At 37.0% G+C, this 12,832-nt stretch overlaps 1 protein-coding gene across 1 annotated transcript; it reads right to left on the bottom strand.

Annotated features, from left to right (window-relative positions):
* Positions 1-328: 328 nt before the first annotated feature.
* Positions 329-12,604, bottom strand: tial1 (TIA1 cytotoxic granule-associated RNA binding protein-like 1). The gene is made up of 12 exons (XM_008430020.2): positions 12,330-12,604; positions 11,846-11,942; positions 11,381-11,479; positions 11,197-11,251; positions 11,003-11,090; positions 8,003-8,078; positions 7,653-7,761; positions 6,469-6,564; positions 6,255-6,339; positions 6,025-6,148; positions 3,792-3,970; positions 329-2,714 (listed from the first exon to the last, which is right to left on the bottom strand). Exons 1-12 carry the CDS (start codon positions 12,356-12,358, stop codon positions 2,603-2,605), a joined length of 1,149 nt encoding a protein of 382 aa, XP_008428242.1. The 5' UTR covers positions 12,359-12,604; the 3' UTR covers positions 329-2,602.
* Between the last annotated feature and the right edge of the window lie 228 nt (positions 12,605-12,832).

The following is a 12,832-nucleotide window of genomic DNA, read 5'->3' as shown; positions in this document are numbered from 1 at the left end:
TTTTAGGAAGACTTGGAGATCTTGGGGTGACCCAACTAGACTCTAGTTAAATTTTGAATTTGGGGGGGGDGGGGGGGGGAACATGTTTTATTTATCACTACAGAAGGGTTCAGTGAAAGCGCATATGAAACTGGTGGGTTCGGTACCTCAAAAAAGGTTAAGAACCACTGGACTAGACCTATGAGGCCTTTAGAAGTGAGCTGCAAAAATCTTTACTTTGATTAAATCTGTTAATGTTGCATAAAAAGCAGTTTTACAGTGCTTGTGTTTTGCTGTCAGACTCATAGAAAACATTCATGATGTCTAATAAACGTCCTGAACAACGAGGTACAAATGCTCCTTTATTTGAAGTGACTGAGTTTTCTGTTCTGCTAACGGCTCCAAAAATAATTACATTCACGTTCGAAGCGATTCGTTTGTGCAGCTCAGCCGCTTCCTGCTGCACAGGAAATGGCACACACACATAAATACCAGGAAAAATTCAACGTTTTCAAAACCAATCGGCCGTTTGACTTTATTAACAAATCAGTTAAGGCGAATTCATAAATTATGCTGCTAAAATATTCAAAAAGAATATTCTTCTAGAGGGTGTTTACCAACATTATGTACATTTTATAAAGGTTTAATATTCCTTGAACACTTCAAAACTGAAAAGAACCAAAACATTTCGTTCAGCAGACAGAAATTAGCTTTTTAAAGGGCACATATCATACATCATATCCTAAACCAGCAGTAGATTTTTAAAAAGATTTTTTAAAATAAAAATACCTTGGTAACCACACTGCTCTTGAACAGGAAGTGAATACCATATATGGAAGCTGTGATATTCAGTTTTTATGTTTTTTACTGGAGAAACTGTTTGGTTTAAACAGGGGAACATGTCGAATGGATGTTTTATTCTCAGCATTATGAAATAAAGGAACAAAGAGGACACAACAGAGTTTATAACCCGGCTACAACGGATCACCGCTAAGGTGGACATGGTTGTTTGTGAGCATAAAGTTTACCCAAAAATTAAATACCTTTTTTCTTTTTCCAGCTGTTTTTATTTGTCCACAAAATGTTTATTGATTTCTGCAGGTCAAATTAAATCCCCAAAGGTTCTTGATGCATGTTTAGCCCTGATAATTAGCTTCAACGTTGAGCATCAAAACCAAACAAATGAGTTCAACTGCAAATCAGTATTTATTCCTCTGATCCAACACTTTTAGGTCTAAAGAACTTGGTTTACAAATAACAAACCTGGAGATAAACTTCTAGAGTTTGACTGGTGTGTCACAACGCATCGTGGTAAAAGACAGACATTTTATGTGGAAAAAGTGAGACTTGCACAATCACTGTACATGTATTCTGGTCAGAATCACATCAGCTGGCAAAATTTGTGGTTTATATTTTGTTTTTGTGGTGAATTACGGCACCAAAAAGAGCAGATAAATCCCAAGGTCGGGTGCCGGTTGGCTAGGTCTCCTCAAAAATCACCATATAAATATTCATCTTATTTAAAATTCAAGATGGAGACTTTTCATCACTCTTGAGCAACTTCTAAGATTTTTTTTCTCAATTTTTATCATGGTGAAAATGCTGATACATGCCCTTTAAATTCTGACACACCATGCAGAATAGCACAAATAAAACCCAAAACAGCAGGATTCAAGTAATTGTCTTATTGTAAATTGACTAGAAATAAAAATGTTTTTAAAGACCAAAAAAAAAACGTGCTAAATTTTGGAAGCACCAAATGAAAATGAAATAAATCCTGCTGTCAACCAGAAACCAACATTTAAAAAGAGAGAGAGCTCCTGTGACCAAAACGGCTTCAAAATGAGCAAAAATCCTGCCACCTCCCCCAGGTTTTAATGTTATTTACACAGGGACTGAAAAGGTGCAGCTTTGTCCAGATTCAACAGCATAAATTCAAACTCGGCTGCATTATCGTCCAAAATAAAACGTCTGAAAACGACAAGCCCTCCACTGCAAAAAACAAACTCCTTTAAAAAGATGGCGTTCTTAGCATTTCTTTGTACACAAACTTTATTCAGGAAAACAAAAATCCCACTTAGATTTCTGACATATTTTAAAGAGCAACACGAAGCAGCAGGATAATAATCTTCAAAAAGATCGATTTATGCAAAACTGCGTTAAAACCCGACATGAAAAGGAAAAACTAAAACGTTTTGCTGTGTTTTAGAAAAATGTCCCGATTAGTAAATCCACTAAAATACATTTCTAAAAATGTTTCCAGACTGGGAGGGAGGATAATTTAACATTCATGCAGCTAAATTCATCACATCCAAAATGTTTTGAAATGTGAAGTTTTGGATTTAAAAACTGTAAGTTTTTCTGTTTGGATTTCAAATGTTTAGTTTTGTTTATCCTTCAGTATTCAGGCCAGGTTAGCTGCTTTGGTTTTCCTTTTCCAAAACATCAAAATAGTAAATAATCACCTTATAAACAAAGTTCTGAGTCGGGAAGAGAGTGATTTATAAAACCGGTTGTTAACGACCAAACTCTGTATAAATACGACTCCTGCTCTCTCGTTTCTGTCCGGATGAAAAGTGCCGTTTTGTTTTTCCCTTGGTGGTGCGTTCGGGTCGGAAACGTCTCACTGCATCTGGTAGCCGGCCATGTTGAAATTCCCCACGTTGGAAACGACGGCGTCAGGAGGCGTCGGGGCCGAGGCGTAGCCGCCCATCCAGGCCGTCGACTGCGACTGCCTGCAGGCCGAGCAGAGCAGCAAATATTCACTCAGATATTTCAGTTTCAGCGGATTTTACTAAACGCTGAGCAGAGTTTAAAAAGTCTGGGGGAAGAAAACGGTTTTAACTGATTCTGCAAAGTTTGTTCACTTTATATCTTGCATAACTTACATCTTTTTTAAAAACATGTAAAACAAAACAAACCTAGAAAATAAGAGAAAACATTTTTTAACTTTACCTGTTGCAATCAGCAATAAATCAACTAATTGCATGATAAATTAAAGCAAGCGCAATAATTTCCGTTTGCATGATTTGTCGTTTCTCTCCTATCAAAAACTGGATGATAAAATGTTTCACTCTGGTGCGTTTAAAACCCCAAACTGTCCTTTTTATCAGGACTGTTGTATTTAATGCACAGATATGAACATTTGTGCCGATATCGATATCCAATATTAATATTTCCGATATGTCTATAATCTATATTTACTGATATATGAATTTCACTACTATTTCAACATTTTGGGGAAAAAAACAACCAGAAGAGTTTCATTTATCGGACCAATATCGATTTGTTAAAAAATGACTGATGTTGTTCCATACCGACATTGATGCCGATATATCGTGCATCTCTAATTTATTCCTTTTTTTCCAACGTTTGGTCAATAAACTTAAATTAAATTCAGTTACAATTTGAAGTTTAATTACATGAATCACATTTTTTAAAGTGTAAAAAAAAAAACCCACATCTTAGAAATTGAAACGTTTCTCAAAACAACAATACCGTTACATAAAAAAGAAGCAATAAACAGTTTTTTATTGTAATTTTTATAACATTTTAATTGAATTTCATCCATTGTGAAGAATTTTAAGCACCCTGACTAATTGTGTTTAAATAATAAAAGAGCTTTAAAAAAAAAACAAACAGAAAAAAGCCAGGAAATAAAAAAAAAAAAAAAAAAAAATCTTCAAAATTAAATTTGTATTCCATGTTTATCTGAACTTTAAAAATATTCCGCAGCAGGAACTCCATATACGGTAAACTGCTGTCAGGGATTCCTCTTAAAGAGACGGCGTCCTAATGGAACAGGAACTCACTCGGCTCCGTATCCCTGCTGGCTCCATGTCTGTCCGTACATGTTGTAGGAGGGAACCTGCCAGCCGTTGGCCATGTACTGGCCGTACTGCTGCTGCTGCTGCTGCGGCTGCTGCTGCGGCGGCTGCTGCTGCGGGTCGCCGTACACCTGGCTCCACTGGCCCCACTGGCTGTAATCCACCTGACAACACAGTTCATCAGATTAACAATCTGATTACATTAAAAGAAAAGCGATGGCTCATTCTGAAGAGTTTTCATCTAACCATTTAGTAAAAGAAGAAAATAAACATCTTATGTCCTGAAATCTGATGATGTAACTTTCCTTTAGGACGAATCTGCAGCTAAAAAATAGAAAATGTGAAAAGTTCAACCTTTTCTGCTTAACGGGGCTGATCGATTGATTACTTTCTGGATTAACTGATTAATATCTATAAAGTAAAAAATGCTTAATAATAGGCATATTTTTGTATTTTTACAGTATTTTAACTGAGTGAAGCTAAAACTGAGGATTCTGGGTCCAACATTTTCACAGACAAAAAAGTTTTTTTCTTAAAACACAAATGTCTATTTTTTTGTTCAGCTTTGGCTTAATTACTCCCTTAAATGTGTTTTATTTTCACCAAACTGCCTTTTTCCTTTGAGTCTATATACTCCAGTTAATTATTACCAAATTAGACTGTTATTTCAGTAATCGATTAATCACGATTAATCGTTTCGGCCCTACACTCTCGAGCCTTTTTATGAATTTGAAGTATATTAAAAGATGTAAATAAACAAATACTTTCTTTTTTTGAAAAGAAAAACATTTTACTGGCTAAAATGCAATGTAGCGTTCCTTCAGTAAATGGAACTGGGTGAAGATAAAACTGCCACTTTATCAGTTTTGGCAAAAGCATCTAGAGACGACGGCGTTTTTATCTTAAATACAAAATGTATATATAGTTTGTACAACTTTACTGCTCTGAATGTGTTTTTATTTCACCAAATGGCCTCTTTTTTCCATCTGTATTCTCCAGTTAACAATTGATTACTAAATTAGTTCAACCATTTTGATAATCGATTGATCGTGATTAATCGTTTCAGCTCCAGGGGTTAATACTTCAAAAGGACTTCACAAAGATAGAAATGACATGAAAACCCAGAAACAGATTGGAAATCTGTGTCAGATTTTTTGTTATTTATTAAATAAATCAAACCGGTCAAAGTTTTACAGTGACCATGTGTCGTAGTTGGGAGGCAGAAACACAAACAACACTTGAGCTGAATCTCTTGCCAAGATCCTGACTCCACAGTCTGTCTGCCGCACATCGACTAATTTGTTTGGCACAAATAAAACAATGATATCTGTAAAAAAAACTAAAACAACAATCACTGAAGCAGCAGTGACTTCTGGACAGACGCCAAATTCAGCTTCAAACATAGTTTTCCTAAAACAACTGTGTGAAAATAAACACTCGTTGTTGCTGGATTCAGCTCCAGGAAGTATTGCATTTAGAAAAACACAGCATTTATAACTCTTGGTCTAAATAAACCACAAACTTTAATATATTTTATTGGGATTTTAAGTGATAAAGCAACACAAAGTACCACATAAATGGGAAATGGAAGGAAAACACGGTTTTCTAGCAAAGATTCTCGACTGTATTTAGCAGTGGACTTTGAGTAGACCATTTTAACACTGCAAGTGTTGTAATATAACAAAAGCTCATCTTCTACTTTATTATTTTATTTCAACGTAGAGATTGAACTCTGTAGTTCAGCCTTGGAATGCGACTGGATGGGAACGTTTTAGACATATATTTACAGACAAAAGTTTTTATCTTAAATGAAAAATGTAGACAGGTTTTGTACAGATTTGACTTAATTACTGCTCTGAGTGTGATATTCTTACAGAAAATTAGAATCTGTATGTTTTAATAATTAATCGTCGTCATTTCAGCAATCGATTAATCACGATTAATTTGATTAATCGTTTTGGCCCCATCTAAAATACTCCCAAAAAAACATCTAAAACGGTTGAACTTTTTTCTTTTCTTTGTGTTTTTCTATGTCTGGGTTTTCTAAGATTTAACACAAAAATACAATTTGACCTGAACGACTTCAGAGCAGCTCTGGCTTTAAGTTTAGTCACTGTTTATACGGGGCTGTATTTTCATATTAGCTCTGTCCAGCCTCTCTGACGATGCCGCCGTGTTCAGTTTAGGTTTCGCCTGTTTTGCGTCATTTAACACCAACCTGCTGCGGGCTTTTTGCCATGTCAGGAGACTCTTTGCCCCAGTAGCACTTCACCATCTGTCCCTCAATGACTGTCCCGTTTACAGAGACGATGGCGTGCGCAGCGCTGTCATGGGTGGAGAACCTTCAATACAAAAGGAACAAAACGGATCAGAACACAGGCAGTGTTACTGCCAACATGCCACTGTTGACATCTAGAGGCTAAACGCCACCATGAGCTCTAATGATACCTGATGAAGGAATATCCTTTCTCTGGAAACACCCTGACCTCCATGATTTGACCAAATGGGGAAAACGTCTGTCGGATCAGATGTTCTGGAAGAACCACAGAGGAGAAAAAATGTTATTCTGGTTGATTCTTCCAGTCTGGCAACCGGTAAGACGCCTATAAATATAGAGTGACGACATGGTGGAACAATGGCCTCCAGAGAATGTGGCACTCGCCTGTGAGACCCGACTGGATCCCGCCGCAGTACACCGTGCAGTTCTGTGGACTCGACTGATTCACCACGTCATCAAACCTCAGCTGCTTTGAGCCGTCTGACAAGAAACACAACAAAATCAACAGATTTTAAAACAAACAGAACTAAAAACCCATCCATGAAGAGATCGCTGAAGCTGCGACCTCACAGCAGGAATCAAGGCGGAATCAGATTATCAGGTTACCATGGAAACGGCCCTGGCTGAAAGGCTTGTTTTCCCACTTTGGTTCGATTGACGACCAAAGTTGAGACATTTGTTACATTTTTAGCTGCTGCGATTCAAACTAACCAAACCTTTTGAAAAACCTGTTCCCCTCCTCACCTGTTGGGGGCGCTGCACCAAAAATACAGAAGGAAACGACACAAAACCACTGAAAAAGACACTGAGTGCAACTTCCTTCTTCATGAAATGTACACAAAGACAGAGTAGTGTCAGATTTCAGTGTTTGAACGGTTATTTTTGTGTCTTTAGTAAGAGACCAGGAGCCATTTCTGTGTTTGTTTTGGTTGCATTTACCCAGAATGCCCTGCGCTGTAGACACGTCCTGCTTTCTGGTCTCTTAGTGTTCACTCCCCAAACGAACCGGACTCTCTAGACAAGTTTTCTAGAGAACATTTTTAAATCTTGAATGTTTTTAACAGGTTTGGTATAATTACTTCTCTGAATGTGACTCTTCCAGAAATCTGCCTCTTTGCGATTAATCAATTACTAAAGTAGTTGATTATTTGAATAATCGATTAATCGTGATTAATCGCTTCAGCTCTATGGCAGATTAGAGGGTTGTAATCCCAGATTGCAGATTCCTCATCCTCTCTATCGAAGCAACAGACAGAAATCTGTGTTGGCAACATTTCTTGATTGTTGCATTTTTTATTGGAGTTTGGTGTGAATATGAATACGTTTTAAAGTGTAATCGATTTGAACGACTCAACAAATGCTATGTCACTGCATTTTAGGCAATTCAATGTTTATATTCTTATTAAAAACTGACAATTTAAATAAAAGAAGCGCAACTGGTTAAATTAAAACATTCTGTTAAATGTGGCACACACAAAAAAGTCATATTAATCGATTAATCGTAGAATAATTGATTAAAATAATGGCAGTAAGTGTGTTTAAATGAATAATTTTCCGTCGATACTCACTGTCCTGAGCACTTTTTGGGGCCGGGGGTTTACGCGTCGCCCAGTTAGTCCTGATCTGCCGCCCGCCGAGCCACTGACCCGCCATGTGAGAGATGGCATTTTCTGCATCCTGAAACCCAAACAGAGGAACGGCGCCGCTCTTCAGAAACAGCAACAACAATAAACTGCAGAAATTACAGTTTTCAATTCTGCAAAACTTAAAAACTGGCATTGGCAATGAGGAAACTGTGGTGTGTGACGTTTAGAGGCACCGGCTGTCTGCAATTTCATCTATTCTGAGCATTTTAAGGAGGTGGAATAATAAAGGAAAAACATAACCTTCGGTCTGTGTTCCTGTACTGAAGCCTTACCAGTTTGTTGTAGAAGGACACAAATCCATACCCTTTTGATTTGCCAGTTGTAATGTCCTTCACGACACGAGCATCTCTGCGGGGAAAACGAGGAAAAAAATAAAATCAGCAAAATTTAGAAAGTCAATCCTCAGTAAAACAAGGAACCACGCAAACACACAGAGTTTAACTCCTCTACTCTGACCTACAGTGGATTAAATTAGCTAACATGGCCTACTGCTGGCTTCTTCAACACAAACATGAACAAATACATGCAGGCTACAATATGCTTTAAGTTATTTCACCACATTTTGGCTCAATCCTAGAGATTAAATTGACAGATTACCATGCATTCCTAAAATCTGCTGTAACTGCTATTCCTACAGACAGAAATGTAAATATATATATATAAATATATATGAAATATCAGAAGAAAAAAAGGAATTAAATGGCATACGTGGCCTGTTAACAGATTTCTGTATTTTTCCTGGTCAATTCTTTACCACCATTATGCCGTTTGGACTTTGGGCAGCTGTAAATTTTAAGAAATTGACATTTTCAGAAAATTTTGGAAGAAGAGGATCATTGATCTACAAACAACACTACACAAATCAAAAAATGAGACAATTTAAGCAAAGCTGGCAAGGTTAAAAAGTAATAAAAAAAAAATAAAAAACACTGTTGTATCTGCAAATAAAGACATGTGGGAATTAAAAAATGTGATAATAGAGGAAGAAAAAAAACTACATCTGAGTCTCCAGAGTGCACAGCTCCTTGCTGTTAGCCTTCAAGCTGCTGTCCAATCCTATGAGCATTTCTGCAAAATAACCAAAGGGCTATTAAAACTTCACTGTGAAGAAGAACTTTAAAGGCGGCTCAGGTTCACACAAAGCTTGCATGTTGCTCTGAAGCGCTCGGTTCACTTACCGCGCTCTACATGGCGATAAAACGCAGGAACTGGTTAAATGCACAAACCGTAAAACACACAACCCGTACGACTGCTTGAATCTGTTAGAGTGGTTAAAAACACACTGCTTTGCAAAAGTCTTCCTTCACCTGAGCAGCTTAAATCCGTCATGTGATAAATATTACATTTAATCTGGTTTTGAGGGAATTTTGATAAAGCCACAAATTAATGCACAATTTTATCCAGTTTTTAACATTTATAACAAAGAAATCCTTCATTTGTCTGCAAAAAGAGCATCCACACATCATGATGCTGCCACTACCATGTTTCAACATGGAGTTTGGGTGCAGCAGGAATTTTTCTGTTCATCAAAGTTCCACTTTCTTTCACATGTTTCCAAACTTTTATTCTTATGGTTTTTAATAATACTGTTTTTCCCACCTGAGCTGTGGGTCTCTGTTGCTCCTCCAGAGTTGGCTTAGGTCTCATTTCTCTGCTCCTTTAATGTTCAACTCTTCACGTAAAATCATCTGAGCCACAATTTTTGTTTTGAAATAATTCTTAATTGTGAGTTTATTGCAATTTTTTTCTACAAAAAAATTATTGAAATCATTGGTTTAAAGCAGTGGTCCCCAAACTACGGCCCGCGGGCCGAATCCGGCCCGCCTCCATATTTGGTCCAGCCCCCTGAACAATACCAGGAAGCATTCAGATTTTTTTTCATATATTGTATTTTCCGGTTTAAATGTGGATTTTTCTTCGACCACCAGGGGGCTCTTTAGCAGGAAGTGTGTCCTGTAAACTGAGGGTGTTTTGTTTTGCATGGCGCATTGCTGCCATCTGTTGGACTTTTAGGGAACTGCTTGACTTTTATGTTATTTAATCAGTACGGTTGTTTGCTAGCGGTAGAGCAGATGAACAACACACGTGTTTGTTCCAGGTCGAATTCTTCGAAGCAAAGCCCGTAAGTAGCAGCTTATACTTCAAAACGAGCCTTTAATACATATGTTAGAGTTACTTTCCCTCAATGGAATATATACTAGTCAGTCCCAGTGACCGTTTCACTAACGGTTTTTGCCCATGTGCTTTCTGGGTAAAAATCAATCAAGAAATGTCCTGAGGGAATACAAACTTTTGCAAAGGACTGTATGTAAAATAAAGATATGTATTAGTACCAGTAACCATGTTTACATGAAGAAAATTACTCTTATTTTAGTGACCACAATCCAATTTTTGATGTTCTATGGAGTGCTTATAATGCCAAAATTGACAATTAATATGACAATAAATAATTGTGAAAATAAAATATATTTAGAATAAAATATAAATAGAACAGAATTAGCATTTATTGCCTCACAGATGCGAAATTTAGCAGCATCAGGATATGTAGGTTCACACAAATGTTCCAAAAATGTTTATTTATTTATACACATATTTATTGATTTTCAATGTCCTTATTTCTTCAGTTATTTAGTCATTTTAAATTCTATTTACTCACTAAATTATTTTCTTGTCAATTTTGGCTGGATCAGTCCTCCGTACAAAGCAACCCAAATGTGCAGAAGAAGAACGTAACCGTCACACAGCAGAGAAGTTACTGCATGTTTGTAGTAACTTCTCACCACTGACAGTGGTGGGATTATGATGTGATGAACTTCACTGACACAAACTTCTTTTATAATCCAATAATCATCATTTTCAGCCATGTTTACGTCCATTTATCCCTCATCTGGATTCTTCCAGTGCAGAGCTACGACGCATGCCTCCCTGTACCTGATTTATTTTCCAGATGAAAAAGATCAGAATTGGGACGTTCAGATTGCCACGAAAACGTCAGATATCGATCACATTTGCCTGCTGTGTGAATGAAGCCTTAGTGGGCATCTGTTTGGCGACACCGGATCTTCATCTTCTCAGAAAATGTTCTTATTTGTGAGCATTGAATCAAATCCCCAGTTGGATGCATGTAAACATGGTCACAGTTGGTGTTAGGCTTACAGAGCAGCTTCACAAAGCTAATTTTTACCCAACTTTTAACAAATCAAATGTTAAAACTAAGGAGCTCCACTTTAAACACGCATTTCATTACAATTATTTTTTAAAAATGAACTTACGAGATTGCCCCGAAAGGTGAAAACGCAGCCCTGACATCATCAGTAGTAATCTCTGGATTCAAATCACCCACAAAAACATGATAGTGATCTGAGAAAAGGCAAAAACAGAAGCAAGTACTTTAACATAATCTTAAAAACTCTAAATAATTATTAATCTAATTTTAAAACAATGATAAAAACAATAATAAATTTACTGGAGGTGTCTTTCTTCTGGCTACTAGGGGTGGTTGCCCAGTTGACTTTAACTTCCTGAAAACAAAAGAATTCAACATCATTAAACTGCAAAACAGATGAGAAAAAAACACAAAAAAACGATCATATCAAAACAAAACTTTATTTAGATGAGTTGTCTTTTTATTTTAATGCTCTTCCCCTCACCTTTCCTAGTATCTTCCTGCCATTCATGGCTGCCAGGGCTGCAGCTGCATCTCTGCGCTCGTAGAACTCCACAAAGCAATATGGGTCATTGCTTGTGTGCTGCAGAAAAACAACGCAAAGCAAAATAAATAAATACCATCAAAGAGTTCATTTATTCAAATGACTCAACAACAAAAAAAAAAAACTCAGTTATTTAAATCCCCTGTAAACACACAGTGATATTTCAAGTGTTTATTTAAAAGGCTGGGAATTCAGGGTGCAGCATGTTCATGGAAAGCTTACTGGAAGGAAAAAAGTGACTGGAAAGACGGACAAGTAACAGACATAATCACCGCCTTTTAAATAAGAAATAAACCACGAAACGCCAAAGCAATCTGTAGGAGTTTATTTTTTAATAAATAAACATTCTCATGATGTTTTCATTTATCTCAAAAGACCATCAGCCAAACCAGGATCTATCTCTACCTCTGTGATCATCTTGCAGCTTTTGCAGGGTCCTATCTGGGTGAAGAGCTGTAAAATCAGGATCTCTGTAACATCCCTGGACAGGTTTCCCACATACCTAAAGGAGTGGATAAAATGTTAAAACAGTTTAGTCCAAATACAGCCGGACAGTGTGATTCAAATTAGCAATACGGCGTCTTATTTCTGCCGCTTTGAACTTCTTCAGGTGAGGTTTTGGAGTGTAATTGTGACGTTATTCACATAAAATCTAAGGCCTAACGCCAAAAACGGCTAATAGAAGGAGTTTACTGTTAATACGTTCATCAAATTATTATTTAAAATTATTATTTAATTATTAATAATCTCATTTAAACCTCGTGAATTAAGCTCCAGAGGCTGATTTTTGTTTAGTAATCGATGGTTGAGGAGCTAAGTTAGCCACCGGTTTGGTGTTAGCAAACGCTGCGAAATAAACCGCGAATATTGAACACTTAAAACTACGTACAGGGTTCTTGGGTAGCTTTCGTCGTCCATGGCCGATATCGACTGAGACCTAGTCAGAAATATTCGCTGAAAGGCCGATTAATAACTAGACAATCCCTGAAAACAACAACAACTGGTTAACTAGCTCAGAAGCTAGCTAACTATGCTCATGGCTTACGTCACGCTACGACTTCCGGGTTATCCGTCGTAGTAAAAGCTGAGGTTTGTTTCAGTTTTAACTGTAAAAATGTGTTTTCTTAGGGCATGTTCTGTTTCTGTCTGTATTTACTTAAACATTTATAAATAAAACAGCAAATTCAGAGGCTCGGATAAACTTAGCTGTTTTTTCAAGCAAAATAACTTCCGTAAGAGGCCTCAACTTCTGAGTGTGACGCAAGGGAGCGCTTGTTTTTTACACCAGCGGAACATGATGTTCACTCCAAGTTGAAGGACAGTTCTGGAATCGAGTGGTTTAATATTTGACTCACTTCCTTGACCCTCTACAATCCAAATAAGTATGTATAT

This window comes from Poecilia reticulata, linkage group LG15 (assembly GCF_000633615.1).
Source record: "Poecilia reticulata strain Guanapo linkage group LG15, Guppy_female_1.0+MT, whole genome shotgun sequence".
Taxonomy (NCBI): domain Eukaryota; kingdom Metazoa; phylum Chordata; class Actinopteri; order Cyprinodontiformes; family Poeciliidae; genus Poecilia; species Poecilia reticulata.
The sequence above is the reverse complement of the archived record's forward strand: the minus strand, read 5'-3'. Positions and strand labels throughout refer to the sequence as shown.

Coding starts and splice junctions, on each gene's coding strand:
- tial1 (XM_008430020.2), bottom strand. CDS start 12,358: ATGGACGACGAAAGCTACCCAAGAACCCT. Junction 7,762..8,002: donor TGTCCTTCTACAACAAACTG/GTAAGGCTTCAG, acceptor TTTGGGTTTCAG/GATGCAGAAAATGCCATCTC. Junction 2,715..3,791: donor CAGCAGGGATACGGAGCCGA/GTGAGTTCCTGT, acceptor CTCGGCCTGCAG/GCAGTCGCAGTCGACGGCCT.